Below are 17,531 nucleotides of genomic sequence, written 5' to 3'. Positions count from 1 at the left end.
CCTCCTTGAGTGATCTCCAACTATGCTGATATGGGTATCCAACGAAAGGAGATCGCGAGTTTTTCGCGATCACATATGTGTTGCGACCTTCAAGTCAGGATATACAAATCACGTGACCTCATGTAACTTGCACCAGTCCATATGTGCGATGGCCAGAGGCCTGATTTTCAGTTCCTTAAAATCTGGTTTTAGGCACCCAAAATAGAAAGGAAAAACACGCTTGCAGGCCCCGGAAATTGCAAATATAGGCAAAACAAAAGACTACGGAAATTAAAATTTTCAGAGAAAATTGTGCAAGACCTGTGTCTACGACAAAACAGCGAAAAAAAGATGTTAGTTTATGATGGTACAAAGCCACATATGGCTTAGCATAGCCATACAATACAAGCACGACATAGTTTCTTCTTGTCCACCATGGAATAAACACGCTGCTGGGTCGTCTTTTCTTTTGGCCTGTCCGAAAAGGGCCACACAGGAGAAGGCGGCCAGAGTGCCAAAAGTCCACGAGGGTATTTCGACCTCATATTGACTGGGTTTATTCTCGCAGGGTCAGTTTCTCTTCTGCCTCTGAACACTAGAAAGGGCCCCTCACCAGCTTCGGACGATGCTCACGAAGGCTGTTGTACGCTCCATTCAGCAAGTGAAACGCGTGGACTACGAGTCATAGGACGAGCCTGCTTTTGCTTTTGTAGACAACGCGCTGCACTGCGGAAACATGCTAAGGACAGCCTAGCTCGGTGAAACAGCTTGTCTCACTCAGGTCTGCCAACCTATAGCAACAAGTATTGATATCAACGAGAGTACTTATTTGAGCACTTTCATATAAACAGCAATGTAATCATTCCAGTTTCACTTTCATAAAAGCCGTTCTATTATACGACTTTTAGCAGTCGCAGTGAGCATGTTCTAAAAAGCTCATTCCATGCTGAGGGATTTGAACTGTGAAAAATTGGTCCACCTGTAGTACGGACGCCCTTCCGAAACAAAAATAAAGAAGCCACAAATGCCGTAATGGGGGAAATTACCATAGGGCCCACTGCCTGCACGGCAAGTGGGCACCTCAAAGCAAGCACATGTGCTTGTAGGGTATTTTATGTTGCTGGATAACCCTATTAGAGATTAGGTGCCCTTGAATACCAGTCAATGTGGACGAGTGAACACCCTCTGTTATAGCTGCATTGGTAACGCATCGGATCAGTATTTAGAAATGTGCGAGTACAGATATAGTTAACGGAATGGGTGAACCTGCGGCCACATTCATTTATTTTAAATTTCGAACAAAAGCGTTGAAGCAAAAATAATGAAGCAGTGTTTCCTTTTCTTTCTTTAAATAATTGTGTGTTGTTTTCATCAGTTCTGTCAAATAGCAAACCATTGCATTATTTTGCCAAGTTACAAGCTTCTGAAGGCATGACGTTCACGACGCACGTATTATACCGAAAAAAAGGTTCGAAACCCGTTCGTTTATTATCCTTGTCGATATGGTTGAAGCCGACGTATGGACGGGCATAGCATTCAAGAAGTTACGTGACTTAAGTGACCTGGGGTTCTCGACACATGTGCCATCGCAAAGAACACGTGATCTTCTTTCGTTTGATACCCATATGGACATAGTTGGGAAACTAAGGGACGTGCACAAAGTAGCACGAACTCACGTGTGGTTCCCTACACATTGAAGGCGCTTTTCGTGCAACACTACAATAATCTTAATTATTTAAAATCTTCAGTTTCCTGGCCAACATCTTCTTTCATTTCGTTCAATGCCAGGGCAGGCATGCGCTTGACAACGAGAACCGTCGGTTGACCTTAGTTCGGGGAGTGGTCTTGAAGTGACGCAGCATGATGGGTAGTGCTGCTCACGTTACACGTGTGTTTGAACACTTTATCTTTTACGCAGCCAGCGTGACCGCCAACATGGCGAACATGAGGAGTGCTAAATGCCGCCCCACGGATCAGTACACAAGTGAACAAAAAAATACATTCTACACTTTTTAGTCGTTAAGAACTAAATGATGGGCTCTCTGCGCAATGACCACAAAGCACGCGCGAAGGATAGGCGATGGGCGAGAGCCGGAAAGGGCTAGAGAGTAGGGTGGTCAACGGCTGAATAGGGCGCATCTGGCTGGCATTGTAAACAGAGAGTAAGCGCAGCGCTGGTGTGGTCGACGTGAAATAGTAACATTTTGAATGACGTGAAACTCTCGTCAAGAGAAGCTTTAGCTTTGGATTAGATTGGCTAGCGTCAGTAATAAACGACGTCGCACTCAGATAAATTTATTTCGCAATTCAAAAAAATAATCGGTGCTAGCAACGAAATACCTGGCGCTCAGGTTCACTTGAGTGGGAAAATCTGAAGAAATGCAAAGCAATAGAACTTGTCGTTGGGCTAGATGGCTGCTTAATTGCACAAATAATTAGTGCGTTAAACACGGGTCATGTTCATTTTGTTGACTCAAGGCTGCAAGAGAAAACAAGTAAAGAAAAAAAAACATGATTGATCTCTATCTATAGGAATCGGCAAAACACTAAAGTGAAACGTGTCGTTGCAGAAGTAGCTGAGCATTCATTAAGAATTCTTTCGCCATAAAAAGGAATGAATGAATGCTGCAGTGACAATTTACAATCTTGCGAAGAATAGCAAGCCGCCGAAAAGCTGCAGCGCACACCTCAAGCTGAAAGCACGCACGAAATGAGCGTTTACACAAGACGAGCGCGAACAAGCAACTGTCATAGCTCATCACTCAATGAACGCTGCTCAAACAGGAAGAAAGACACACGAAACGAGCGCACTGGCACACTCAGGACTACTTTACCAACTAAAACTTCAAACGAAACTTTTGGTGCAAGCACGGAAGGTACAAAGCGCCCCAATTTCGAGATCAGCACGCGCGAGAGTGAGCCACCACGTTAGGCTTGGCGTGCGATCGGTAGCAGCAATGCAAACCACGCGTGTATGACGTCAGTTCGAGGATTCACGCAATAAGGAGGCGCGGCGCCGTATGGAAACCACCATCGTGGTAAAATTCGGCAAAGACGCAGTTCCATTGGTATCATGTGTGTGGTGGCTACTGATGCTGTTCTTACGACAATAAGTGTGTGCTTTTAATGCTCAGTTTAAAAGCACATCGCTTTGTTTCCCAAAAGTTCGGCCGCTTGTCTCTCAGTATTCATTGTGAAAAACTTAAATCAGTGTTTGCTGCTACACTTTCATAGCAGAGCTGTTATGCCTAAACTTGGCTTTGTATCGCACATAAAATCGTTTTGTATCGGCATGTTTACTGCAAATGTAATCGAACGACGACAGTCTTTCGTACGGAGAGTGCGAACAAAGCGTTTAATTGACGTTTTGCGTGAGAAAATTGGTGAATGGGATTCTGGAGGCGCTGCCTGAAACATGAGTGCCATCTGGCGGTAATCTCAGAAAACGAAAGGACGGCCTCCCATATAGCAAGCGCAAGACGTGCACGCGCAGTCTCAAAGGCTGTCATTTATTGATTACAGAGAGATGGCCGCACCATAGACATAATATTAGATAGATGGCACCACAATGTCGTATTAGCAAATCGTAGGAAGCGGCCACCTTTTCGTGCATGGTGTCGCATTGTCAGCGCGTTGCAATAACTGATACAGTCTTTAGTATTACTCCATCCATCCATCCATCCATCCATCCATCCATCCATCCATCCATCCATCCATCCATCCATCCATCCATCCATCCATCCATCCATCCATCCATCCATCCATCCATCCATCCATCCATCCATCCATCCATCCATCCATCCATCCATCCATCCATCCATCCATCCATCCATCCATCCATCCATCCATCCATCCATCCATCCATCCATCCATCCATCCATCCATCCATCCATCCATCCATCCATCCATCCATCCATCCATCCATCCATCCATCCATCCATCCATCCATCCATCCATCCATCCATCCATCCATCCATCCATCCATCCATCCATCCATCCATCCATCCATCCATCCATCCATCCATCCATCCATCCATCCATCCATCCATCCATCCATCCATCCATCCATCCATCCATCCATCCATCCATCCATCCATCCATCCATCCATCCATCCATCCATCCATCCATCCATCCATCCATCCATCCATCCATCCATCCATCCATCCATCCATCCATCCATCCATCCATCCATCCATCCATCCATCCATCCATCCATCCATCCATCCATCCATCCATCCATCCATCCATCCATCGACTTTTAGCTCTCCTGGCCGTTCCGATAATGGTATCGATACGAAACTTGGTACGGCATAACATGGCTGCATGAAGAACATACATTGAAGTATCTAATGAATTCTTACAATATGACTAGTTATAACATGAAAATCATGACATGTATGTCATGAATGTCATGATTTACATTGCATGGTCTTGCAGCTCTTGCGGTGGTTTAGTTCACATGACATGTTGCAAAACTGGTATGGAATGACATAATTGCATAGTGAACACAAACGAAAGACCAGAACATGAAAATCATGACATGCGTGACATGTAACAACATGACTACATGCCACGCTCATGATGCGCTCGCGGCCATTTCGCTAGCATCACATGTACCAAATTTGGTATAACGATACGTGAATGGATGACGAAGGTATGTGACCGGTGCAAACATGATAATTATGAGATGCGTGTTATGTAAGAACATGATACACGCCATGCTCATGATGCGCTGGCGGCCGTTTCGCTAGCTTCACTTAAATTAAATTTGCTATCACAGGACGTGAGAGGATGACGAAGGTTTGATACTGGTGCAAACATGATAAACATGAGATGCGTGTCATGTAACAATATGACTACATGCTACGCTCATGATTCGCTCGTGGCCATTTCACTAGCTTCACATGTACCAAACTCGGTATTACGCAACGCGAACGGACGACATATGTAAATAGCACATCCAAACAGGATAATCACGACATGCGTGTGATGTAACAATAACACTACATGCCACACTCAAGATGCGTCGCGGCCGTTTTGCTAGCTTCACATATACCAAATTTGGTATTACGTGACGTCAACAAAAGACGAAGGTATGTGACTGGTGCAAACATGAAAATCATGAGATGTGTGTCAAGTAAGAACATGAACATGATACACAGTCAAGGCGCCAATACATTTCGACATGACGCGGTGCGCGTGCTCGCCGGCGTTCCCATTCCAGGTGCCGTTCCTGCCTTATACTCGCATGCGCGCTCCGTGCTGCGTTGCTTTGACGCATGCGTGTTTTAGCGCGTGCGGCGTCCCTCCGTCACCAAAATAGGGAGACGCACTGTTGTCTGGGTAACACATCGGCACGAAATGCAGCATGTCACATTTCGCGCCGGTTGCCGTCGGGCCGCGCCGACAAACGCTGGTCACGCCTGGCGTCAGACTATAGAGTACTCGTGGTTTGCTAACGTAGCGTCGCTGCGCCCAGCGTGCGCGCACGTCAGCGCTCCATTGGAGTATATTGGGTCCTTCATGATGCGCTCGCGGCCGTTTTCATAGCTCAGCATATGCCAAATTTAGTGTTACGTGACGGCAATGAATGACGAAATATATGACTGGTGCAAACAAGATAATCGTGACATGCGTGTTATGTAAGAACATCACAACACAGCACGCTCGTAGCGTGCTCGCGAGGGTTTCGCTTGCTTCACATATACTAAATTTGGTATAACGTGAAGTGAATAGATGACGAAGGTAAACGACACATCCGAACTTGATAATCATGACACGGAAGTAATGTACGGCATTATTTACCTCTACCTCGTAACGTTGTGCTGATTTTAAAGTGACATATCAAGCTGTCTCTTTCGTGCTTCGCATATCATCGATTGCCACTCCAAGTGGAATCTGCCAATTTTTCATGTTTTTTCATCGAAACATTCAACCCGTCTCTATGGGTCGTCTAGAATTTCTTCATTATCACATAGAGCTTACGTTCATTGAAACTCTTTATCGATTAATTGATATGGGGAGTTTAATGTCTCAAAACCACTATAATATTATTAGAGACGCCATCGTGGCGGGCTCCGGAAATTTCGACCACCCGGCGTTCTTGCACGTTTAGGAAAATCATAAGTGCTCTAAATGACACACGAAAGCGAAGTGGACAGAACGATTGCAGTTCGCAGGTTGTGATCGTCCTGTCGCTTCATTCTCGTGTCTCGTTTTAGTGCAGTTTTCTTTTTCTGTCTTACCAACTAGCCCTGCGTCATACGCTTTTCGAGTTTTTCACGTGCATGCACAAAATCTGAGCACACAGGCCTACAGCACATTGGAACTCTGTTTTCTGTTATTTGAATATTGTTTATGCACACCGTTCCAGTTTTGCCGGAAAACTCGCTTCGGCACTAACCGGAGACGTTATTCTGTTTCTGTTTTCGGAGGCTTGCTTGCAGGATACTCCACCATACGCATGTCATCAGATACCGCGTCCGTCGGTACACAAGCATCGGTGGTCACTAACTCTCAGATTTCATTACGGCCAATACTGCCATTATCGCAGACGATTTTTCATACTCTTAAGATCGAGCCATTCAAAATCGATTCTACGTCACGCCAGCCGCCGTCATCGCACCAGTTACCTCTCGGCGCTCCTTCAAAAGAGCTATTCACAGGTAATCCTACATCCTTATTACATGTACCTGGCCCTTCACGGGTTTGAAGGCACCAGTCACTGCAGACGGAACTATCAAATTCCAAGCTTGGGAGATGTCTGTCACTTCAACGAGCGCAAGAGTCTTGATTTCTTGGCTGCCAACTTCTCTGCCTTCCTTCATGTGGTCTCCTCGCTCTGAAGCAAGGCTGTCGTGAGGCTCAAGGCTAACATTGTAAGAATTTCATTCGCTCCAGCTAACACTGCTACCGGAGCAAACAGCTTACACTTCAACATCTCCGACTGTGGCATTTAAATCCGAATGAATTTTTTAGTCGGGACATGTCGAGCATCTCTCGGAGTTTGTGCACCTGCAGGTGTGACTTCTCCACTTTAACTCCCTCTGCCATAGCAACAGCTGTAAAAGCGCGCCCTTATTCTCACTCCTAGCAACCGGAGCATGAGGTGTGGGCGGAGTAGCTGAAAGCGGATGGGTAGATGGATGGATTTATCCGGCTGTGCCCTTTAGATAGGGCGGCGGCTCATGCCACCTAGCCATAAAGTTAAGTACTATCACATGTTTTGAAGGATGGAATTTCACACGCGCCTTGATTGTAGCCACGAATCAGTGAGCTTCCTCCTGGTTATTCCTACCCGCTTCAAGTCTATTTTGCCTTTACTGTCCCTAACCCACAATTCTTTGAAAAACTCTGTGCCAATATCTGGACTAGAGAGTGGAGCCCTGTACAGAACATTATCGAATGCTCAGCCGTTTTCTCTTCATCTACACACGCAGTACGTAACGTGTCTATGCCTTCGTATTAGTGGAGAGGAGGAGCGCACTCTGGCGTGTGAAAGCTCTTGCATCGCGGGAGCTCAGCGCAGCTTCCGCGTGTGTGGAGAAAGTGCACGAGATAATAGGTGAAGTGCTTCGCCGTTCCTTGGCTCGCCGTTCGCTCTTTCCTCTCCCTGCGCTTCACTCTAACGTCGGCTCACTGGTACGTATATATAAGCGGAGAAAACCGTGCGCATCACTCTCGACTAATCACTGGCTTATGAATGTGTAAACAGAGAGTTAAGGTAGAAATCTTGGTCTCTTTATTTATTTACGCCAATAAAGATACTGCGCCTTGTACTCTCGGTGCAAGAAATGCGCTGGCATTTCCTCACGATTTCCTTCAGGGCGGTGGGGGCAACTTTTTGCTCTTAGCGAGTTGAAATCTCCGTTCAAGTTCTCACATTTTAAATCCAGCTGGTGCCTCTTTTCACCTGCTTCAGGCTCTAGCGGTTCCTTTTCTTCGCATGTCTCGCGCTCCAGCTGGTCTTTCCTAACCCTAATTAGGCTCCAATTAAAGCTTTGCCTCCTTTCTATTTCGCTCTGCAGCCCGTTCCTAACGCTCTCGCTCCATCAGCTTCTCGTACTTATTGTAAACTCCGCTCCCCTGAGGTCCATGCTTCCTGCCACCTCCAATACCTCCCGCGTGCTCGTCATCATTTCACCGTATCCAAAAATCTACTTGAAAAACAAAGGGCTTTGTCCTGTTACTGCGGATACCAATCTGTTATGCAGGTTCTTTTTATGTTAGTAAGAGCTTTCCAGGTTTGAGCCAGTGAGAGCCTTAAAGGGACGCTAAAGTAGAATAACAATTTACGTCAGCGTGAAAGCTCAATGTATGAAAGCATCTAAAACGACAATATTTTGAACAGCAGAGCAGGGGCGCGCCAGGGGGGGCAAGGGTGGGCTGGAGCCCTCCCAAAATTCTCGCCTGCCCCCCCTATGCCCACCCAAGTGCCCGGAAGCATATATTGAAAACCTAGTAGGAGCAGAGCTAGCTTGCCCCCCCCCCCCGGAGGAACTCACTTTTCGTGGTTGCCCCCCCAGTAAAAACATCCTGGCGCCACCCCTGCAGCAGAGCTCTATTTCCGAGAAATTGAGGTACATTCCCTTTACAAGAATACATACGCCACCGTAGGGCCTTCTCAAAACAATCCCGATAACGTCATACGAATCACTTAGAATGAATCACTAGTAATCGATCAAGCTGCTCTAAATATAAAAGCTTCTGTGTATCAAGAGGCTCAATAAAATGCTGGTTGTGCTTTCTGTTTATTGGATGAGAAAACGATTTTTTGGAAGTTACTGTGAGGAATGGCACGTGGGGTTGAAAAATTCAATTTTCGTATAGCTAAACTGGACAAGCTGTGCCATTTAGCGGGGCCCATCTGAACCAAAATACGTCTGCCATATCAGAGGCAACGCAAGGAAACTTCAGTAACCGTTGTTGCTGCTGTGGCTTCGCTGCTTTCGTTCTGCTGCTATGAGCATCAGCGGCCGCGCAGTACAGCCGGGCAATGTTGTCCACGGCAACAGGGTTGTTAGACTGTGCACGTTTTGAGGTGGGTAATTTCAAGTGCACTAACCCGATTAAGACTACTGAAACGCGATTTCATTTCAAAATCAGTCCTGCCCTGGAACAAAAGTAACAATGCCAGGTTTTGGACCGCTATTCTACAAGCAACGTCGACTTAGTAGCCTTTAGTGTCCATTTAAAGAATGACAAAGCTGCTTGATTTCACAAACTCCATACAAAACGTTTAATTGAAAGGTAGAAAGACGACAGCCCCCAAAACTGAAGCACACGATAAAAGGTTCATGTTTCTCAGTAATACACTCAGAAGGACAACCAAATTACAAGTCAAATAACTAACCTAAGCTATTAGGTTCGAACACGGGTGAGCAGCAGAGTGGTGAAGAATGTTCGGTCTCACCGAATACAAATGTTTGACTCGTGGAGTTGACTGCGGTTAGCTGGTTTCGGCGAAAAAAAAACGCTGGCTGGTGGGTAACGTGTCGAGAAATCAGGGCAATCTTGCCTGACAGCTGGCTGTACAGTTCTGGCGTGAAGCCCGAGTGCTGTTGCTGCTTGCTTGTAGGAACTGAATTCCGCAGGCCCTGGCTTGAGTTTAGCACCAGATGGCTACAATCCACTCGAGTGGGAATGTGTAACAGACCGGCCCCGGTCAGTTTTAAGTCTCGGGGGCTCGGGTCCGAAACCCGACGACCATCTACAGCGCCCGGTCCAGTGACAACCTTCCTCTCGCCACGTCCTCTTCGAACTCCCCTGCTCTTCTGCGGCACAGATCTCGATATCTCGGGCACACTTGTTCGCTCCTGATTAGTTCGGGTAAAACTTCGTGTTCTTTTTAATTGGTCTATTTTCACATTGACACTTTGACCTCGTGCCTTCACAACCATGTTGATCGTCGTCGTCTTATGCTTCAGCCGCTGTTCACGTGCGTTCTTTATTATTCTCCTGTTGGTCACTTTTCCAAGAAGCGCATTATATACATGCACTTTACTCATCCCACGGCCACAAGTTGGGCTTAATCAACAGTTTGATTTTCGAACTACAGTCTACTTCCTTCGTCTACGTCACGACCCCATAACATCTCGTGAAGGTGCTACTACTTTGATGTACCGGACGCCCCCATTAAGGCGTGAACCCGGCGCCAGTCGTGAAGACATCACTGACAACCCCGAGCAGTGAAAAAGCCACGGGCAGCAAGGTATACCACCTGAGTTTAGGCCTCTACACCAGAAAAGCAGACGGACCAAGGCGCTCATCAAAATCGCAGCCATAGTGACAGACCCTGCTCCGTCTGCACCCATCCTGCTCCGTCGACCTAGAGAGCCGCTAACTTTCCGCGGTTCATCCCTCGAAGACCCAGAAACCTGACTTGAGGTATGCAACCGTGTCGTCGCCTACAACTGGAGCAATGACTACAAGCTTCCGCATGTTTATTTCTCTTAAGAAGATGCCCCTTGAACCTGCTTTGACAATCAAAAGTGAAACTTCAAAACGTGGGACGTTTTTCGGGCCAGGTTTTTTGCCAATATTGAAAGTGTGGTATGCAAGGAGAAGGCTGAAGATATCCTAGAAACTCGCATGCAGCTGCAAAACGAAAACGGGGTGCTCTTCATGGAAGCGATGACAAATATCTTCCATTACGCCTACCCGAAATTACCTGAGAGCGAGAAATTCCGCCTTTTCATGCGATGAGTTAGGCAGGAGTTTTTTGCGGCACTCATGTGAAGCTCTCCTAGAAGCGTTTAAAAATTTGTCTCAGAAACGACAACTATCAAAAGGATGCTTAGTATGCGCACACGACAATTCAACCGCTGCTTGACATCGGGCTGTGCAGAAATCCAGCCACTCTGCCCTTACGATCTACATAGAACCATAAACCATAGGAGTCGTTGAGCAAGAAGAACTTTGCCGAATGCTCCCGTCGCACCAGCCTCTAAATTCATCAACTGCAGACATTTTCAGACAAAAAATTCAGCAATGGCTGAGAATCCCTGACTCAGTGCAGCCGTCACCCCAAACCATGGCCTAGCTGCTACTGCCTGACTCTACGCTCCACCCTCACGTCCACGCCAAGAGGCAGAGCCGTCGCATTTTCCTCGTCAGCTACTGCCACCACCACCACAAACGACATACCTCCCACGTGCCTTTGTCGCGAAACATCATCGTGTGACCCATCACGAAACTCCGAATCGTAACAGACAATAGTGCCAGGCCACTCTGTTAGAGCCCGCATAATGTTTTGACGCGACAACGAGAGGCCATAAAGAAACAAGTCGACGAAATACTACACGATGGTGTCATCAAGCCTTCAAAGAGTTCATAAGTGTCACCGGTGGTGTTAGGGAAAAAGAAGGACGGTCTATACGCTTCTACGTCGACTATTACCGCCTGAACAAAATCAAGAAGAAGGATGCGTACCCGCACCCATGAATAGGCATGTCAAAAATTGAGTTCACAGTGTGAGGTAATTTTCTTCGATGAACCTCAAGATCAGCTATTGGTGAATCTAAGTAGACGAGAGAGGCTGAGAAAAAAAACACTACCTTCATAACGCGTAAGTAACGCGTACGGAACGACCTGTTTTCAAGGTCAGGCTCTTTGGTCTTTGCTCGGCACGTGAGAGTTTTCCACGGCTCATGGATACAGTCCTGGCTGGCTTGAAGTATCGACTTGTCTCGTTTACTCAAATGATGTTGTTGTGTGCTCCAGCGCTTTAAATCTGTACTTCAACAATGAGGAGCTCTGGACTGACTCTCGAGACAGAGAAATAGCGCTTAGCGTACAAGGAGCACACGTTTTTGGGTCACAAGATCAGCAAGACTACAGTGCGCCCAGACCAGCAGAAAACAGCTACCATCGCAGTTTTATTGTGAAACACAGACAAAAAGGCCGTGTGCGAATTTCTTGGCTTTCGCGCCCATTACAGACGCTTCGTCGAAAAAGTTTTCACAGATCGCCGAGCCACTAAGGCAGCTCACGAAGACCTACGTCGAGTTCAAGTGAGAAACAGCACAAATTAAACATTTTAGAAACTGAAATGGCCCCTGCAGCCAGAAGACACCCCGGCTTTTTGCACATTGTGACGAAGACGCCGAAACAAAAGCCACGCCCACACAAGCAGCACATGCCTCGGTGCCATTCCTGTGCAGACTACTGAAAAAAAGAAAGGGTTATCAGGTATGCTATCCGGTCACTATAGATTGCAGAAGGCAATAGTTACACGACAGAAAGAGTGCCTTGCTGTCATCTGAGCAACGTGAGAGCTTCGCCCCTACCCCTATGGAAGGCACTTCAAAGTTGTGAGCGACTGCTACGCCTTGTGCTGGCTAGAAAACTTGAAGGATGCTTCAGGTCGTCTCGCATTATGTACTTCAAGAATTTGACGTTACCATCATTTACAAGTCCGGACAAAAGCAATCTGACGCCGACTGCTTATACCGCGCCCCCGGCAACCACTACACGGCAGGATGAGTACAGTGACTACTTCTTGGGAACCTTAGGCTTCGATGTCTTCGCTGAACTAAGCGAGCAACCCTGAACTCAAGGGCCCCTCGAAATACCTTGAGGGCAAAGCTGCCGTTGTTACAAACGTGTTCAAGCAAGGACTGGCGTCATTTTTCCTGCGTAACGGCATCCTCGTAAAGAAAAACTTCTTGCCTTATTGGGCAACTACCTCTTCGTAGTACAACTTACTTTACGTTCAAACGTTCTGGATGCTGGATGATGACGCCACGGCAGGACACCTTCAATTTTGCCATACGCTAGCGAGGATACCGGAAAAGTAATACTGGTCTCACCACTACGTAAAAACCTCCTGAGACTGCTAGCGACATAAGACATCATCACCTAGGCCAGCTGGACTTCTGCTGCTCATCGAGTCACCTCCCCGGCCTTTCAGAAAATGAGCACGGACCTTCCAGAAGCAAATGAATCGTCGTAGCTACCGACTACCTCATCCTCTACGCCAAGACAAGGGCGCTGCCCAAATGCAGTGCCACTGAGGTTGCAAAATTCTTTGTCGAGGACATCGCCGTACGTTATGGTACCCCGCAGGTCTTCATCAGCAACAGAGGTACGGATTTACTGCTGACTTTACCGAGACGATCTTGGCACACAGCCAGACAGGCCACCATTGAATGACAGCGTACCACCCACAGACGACTGGCCTCACCGACCAGCTAAACAAGACCACCGCCGACATGTGGGTCATCTACGTCGATGTCGGACACAAAACGTGAGACGCCGTCCTTTCGTATGTGACCTTCGCCTAAAACGCAGTCAGTGCAGGAGACGACGCTGTTGTCACCATACAAGTTGATATCCGGAAGAAACCCGGCAATGACACACGACGCCACGCTGCCAGACGTCGCTGACGAAGATAACATCGACGTCCCGGTCTACCTCCAGCGCGCCGAAGTCGTCAACTCGTCCACCTGCGCATCAAAATCTGCAGACGAGCGACAGTTGCCGATAGTTGCCGACAGTTGTGATGCGACAGATGAGCGACACGTTCAGCCAAATACAGTTTTATTTTCGAAATACAGTCTGCTTCCTTTGTTGACGTCACGACCTCATCCCAATATTCTGTGTCATATATGCGCAGTATTTGCTTTTCAATCGGCAATCGAGCAAGTATGAACGCAGAAACCGGTTCCAAAGTTGTCGACGCTGCGACTGTGGTTGAACTTGGGCCATTTCAGTCGATAGACAGGCACAGAACAAAAATATTTACGTTGAGTTATCCAAAGAAATACTACCATCTTCAAATTCATCCTCTTCAGAAACCTCCACACACTTTTTCATTCTCACGTTCGTCCACGGCTGCTTCGCTTCCAAGACACAAGTACGGATTTCTCCGCCGTGGGATGAGATAAGTCTGATGCGTCAGAGAAGAAGCACGGGGAAAAAAGAAATGCATAAAAGCAAAGCCTGCTGAAAATTCCTGCACAAGGCGGCATTTCAACCCACGCACTAATGATCCAAATCTGAGCGTCGTGATCATTCAAACGTCCAGGTAATTTTTCTTTTTTATTTCCAGTCGGAGTTCACACGCAAGGAGAGAACATAAATATATTACAATACAAAAACATAACAGAACAAGCGCTACTGCGGCTGTCAAGCACGGCTGATGGACATCACGGCTTCGAATTTCCTTTTAGGTAGCAGAACTACCCTTTCAAACCATGAAAGAACACATTCATTTGTTCTTACCACCTCAACAAACCTTGATAGCTAGTAGAGCATAGCATAAGCATGCGTAGTGTGTAGCAAGATGGTTCAAAATAGAAGTGAGCTTGAGGAAGAGAGATGTGAGGGTGAGCGAGAAAAAAAGCTAAGTAAATCATAGCATATGAAGAAAAATGAAGATAGAGATAGAGACGCAAAAGAGAAAAAAGAAAGCGGTAAATACTCGTAGAAAGAGAGAGAGCTAAAGGAATTGGATTCAACAGAGACAAAAGAGAAAAAGACAGCAAGATTAGTCATGAGCTCGTACTATATAATTATAGGGAAATCCTACTGTAACACCTCTTAACCATATTACTTGTACTTTCAGGATGTTACAATAAACATCCAACTTCAATGAGAAGGCGTGGGAACGATTGAGGTGAGAGGGCTGAAAGCCTTGCCAAGCCAGGACCGGCTAGGTGCCCACTAGTTCTGTTGCTGTTACCCAGTTTAGCGCGACTTCACGTAAGCGATGGTTACTTTATTCTTCAACTGTTTCCAAGATTGAACACATTTAGCGATTTGTATTTTGACCATGGGATCGGATTTTAACTTGAGTTTTGTTAACTCAAAATATTCTATGTTCGGGGTCTACAACGGCTCCACTGAGGTATTTTCATCACGCATGTGACGTTTAAAACACAAACAAATATATTGCAAAGCAAGAACTAGAAGAAACAAAAACTCAGAGCTATTCAACGGAGAGATTGATGATGGGTGGGGCGAAGCAATCGACCATGCGTCCATCCGTCCATCTGTCTGTCTCTACGTCTCCCTGTCGCTCCTTCCGTCCGTCTATCTCTGTTTTTGTTGGTCGGTCTGTCTTCTGTTTGTCCATCCATCCGCTCCTTTCACACTAGAGCACGCATCAGATAGACAGACGCTTCGCCCCACTCATCGTCATCAACTCCGCGCATATTGCCGCGTACCTTACTTCAAGCTTTTTTATTGCAATGTTAAACTTTGTGCAGCGCAAACCATGTTTACGCTGTTAGAGAAGCTTCGAGGCTGTAGCAGATCGTTTTGTTAAGAATACGCCCACTTCGCGAATCTTTCAGATTATTCTGGAAACAACGACGCTGCTAGCGATAACGCTAGAATGTTTGATTGCAAGTGTATAAATGCCAACACGCTTCATCGCTGGTGAGTTGATCGAAAACTGACGCTCTGTTTGCCGCTATCGGTGCCAGTGTGTATTGCAGTAAGCCTAGTTTTTGTTTGTTGGCCAAATTTTTAGCCCGAGATAGTAGTTTCATCTTCGATCTATAGTCTGCTCCCTTCGTACTCGTCACGACTCCATGGCATCTGGTGGAGGTGCTGCTTTCATATACCGGACACTGCCTTCAAGACGTGAGCCAAGCCCACGTCACAGAGAAGACTCCGGCGCCAGCCACGAGCAGCGAGTTAGCCGCAGACAACAAGGCCTGCTACCAGAGTATGGCCTTCTACCTGACAAGACTCCGAAGACCAAGCTGCTGACGTTGACCTCGGTGACAATGACTGCGCCTGTGCCACCTACACCACTTTCACTCCGGGCACCCAAGAAACCACCAACTTTCCGTGGTTCACCCCTCGAGGACCCTGAAAGCTGGCTTGAAATGTTCGACCGAGTAGCCGTCTTCAACGACTGCACCGATGACGACAAGCTTCAGCATGTATATTTTGCTTTGAAAGATGCTGCTCGGACCTGGTTCGAGAATGAAGAGCGAAACCTCACAACGTGGAACGTTTTTCTGGCCAGGTTTCTTGCTACTTTTACAAGTGTGGCGCGCAAGCAGAAGGCTGAAGCCCTCCTAGAAAGCCGCATACAGCTCCCAAACGAGAACGTGGTGCTCTTCACAGAATCGATGACCAAACCCTTCTGTGACGCCGACCACGAAATACCTGAGGACAGAAAGTCCACCGTCTCATGCGAGGAGTTAAGCAAGAGCTTTTTGGGGGACTGATGCAAAAACCTCCAAAGAGCGTCCAACAATTGGTCTTGGAAGCAACGGCTATAGAAAAGACCCTTGAAATGCGCACACGACAGTTCAACCACCGCTCGATGCCAGGCTGTGCAGAGATTCAGCCACTCTGCTCCGACAACCTGCGTAAAACCATAAGATCCGTAGTGCGCAAAGAACTTAGCCGAATGTTCCCATCGTGCCAGCCTCAAGTTTCTTCAATGGCAGACATCGTCAGAGAAGAAATTCAGCAATCGCTGGGCATGCCTGAGTCAGCACAGCCGCAACTCGAAGCCATGGGCAATGCTGGTGCAGCCCGCCGTCACGCCCCCACTCCACGCCCACGCCAAGGCATCTCCCCGTCGCACTTCCATCGCCAGAGGCCAGTGCCACCGCCACCACCACCGACGTCCTACCGTTCGCCAGCGGTACAGCACAGCGCGCCGAAGAAAACCGACGTTTGGCGTGCACCTCACAACCGCCCGCTCTGCTACCACTGCGGCGAGGTCGGGAATACCTACCGCCATTGCTAGTATCGACAGATGGGTCTACGGGGCTTGGAAATCAACCCGCCGTGTACAAAACGTGGTGAACGACCACATGACTTCGCCGACTACGTCGCGGGAGCGCAGTAGACATTCCGACCACCTTATCGTTAGCCGTCGCCAGGCCTCTACGTCTTACCGCACCGCGGGCAGTACACCGGCCCTGCTCGGGGCCGATCGCCGAGCCCTTACTCGGAAAACTAAGGGCAGCAACCCCTGCTGTGCGATGAACTACCAAAGATCCTCCAACGATGACGCCACGGCGCAACTTTCCAAACACGATGCGAACTAGGCAGAGCCCTGATGACGAAACCTCATGCACCGTAGATGACCTGACGACGCAACATGAATGCAGCCGAACAAGCCGACGCAGCCATGACCCGATGCCATGACCCAACCACAACACCAGGCGACGAAATAGTGACATTGTAGTGTAGCATACGCACCAACGCGTATGCGCCTTCGGAAGAGAACGAAAAACCCCGTGCTCTGAGTGCGCGAGAATTTGTGTCGCCTTTGCCAGACTTGGCGTACGCCCATTTTCCGTCGCGAGCTCGTTGCCACTTCTCTGTTCGAATAAACATCATCACATTTGGTGGAGGCTCCCGAGATCTCTAAGCAGACCTGGAGCTCCGCTCTCGCAAGTTGGCCGAAAGACCACCGTACAACATGACTGACGCAGTGTACCAACCAGCCCATCCCAGCACAGCCAGCACCATCGGCTGCCTCGTCGACCTGCGCCGGCGCTACCCGTCAGTGGAACCCACCAATCTTCAGCGGCAGTGGTGAGCAAGACGTCGAAGACTGGCTCGCCTCGTACGAACA

At 47.7% G+C, this 17,531-nt stretch overlaps 1 protein-coding gene across 1 annotated transcript in view; it reads right to left on the bottom strand.

The window, feature by feature from the left end:
* The window catches only part of LOC119164622 (ATP-binding cassette sub-family C member 2), a 121,297-nt gene extending 111,418 nt beyond the window's left edge, over positions 1–9,879 (bottom strand). Inside the window, exons 1-2 of the mRNA XM_075874537.1 lie at positions 9,498–9,879; positions 6,673–6,821 (exon numbers count right to left, since the gene is read on the bottom strand). Coding sequence (XP_075730652.1) covers positions 6,673–6,821; positions 9,498–9,879 — 531 coding nt within the window. The remainder of the gene's footprint in view (positions 1–6,672; positions 6,822–9,497) is intronic.
* Between the last annotated feature and the right edge of the window lie 7,652 nt (positions 9,880–17,531).

The sequence above is a fragment of the Rhipicephalus microplus genome, chromosome 9 (genome assembly GCF_043290135.1).
Source record: "Rhipicephalus microplus isolate Deutch F79 chromosome 9, USDA_Rmic, whole genome shotgun sequence".
In the NCBI taxonomy this organism is placed as follows: Eukaryota; Metazoa; Arthropoda; class Arachnida; order Ixodida; family Ixodidae; genus Rhipicephalus; species Rhipicephalus microplus.
This window is presented reverse-complemented; position numbering and strand designations above follow the sequence as displayed.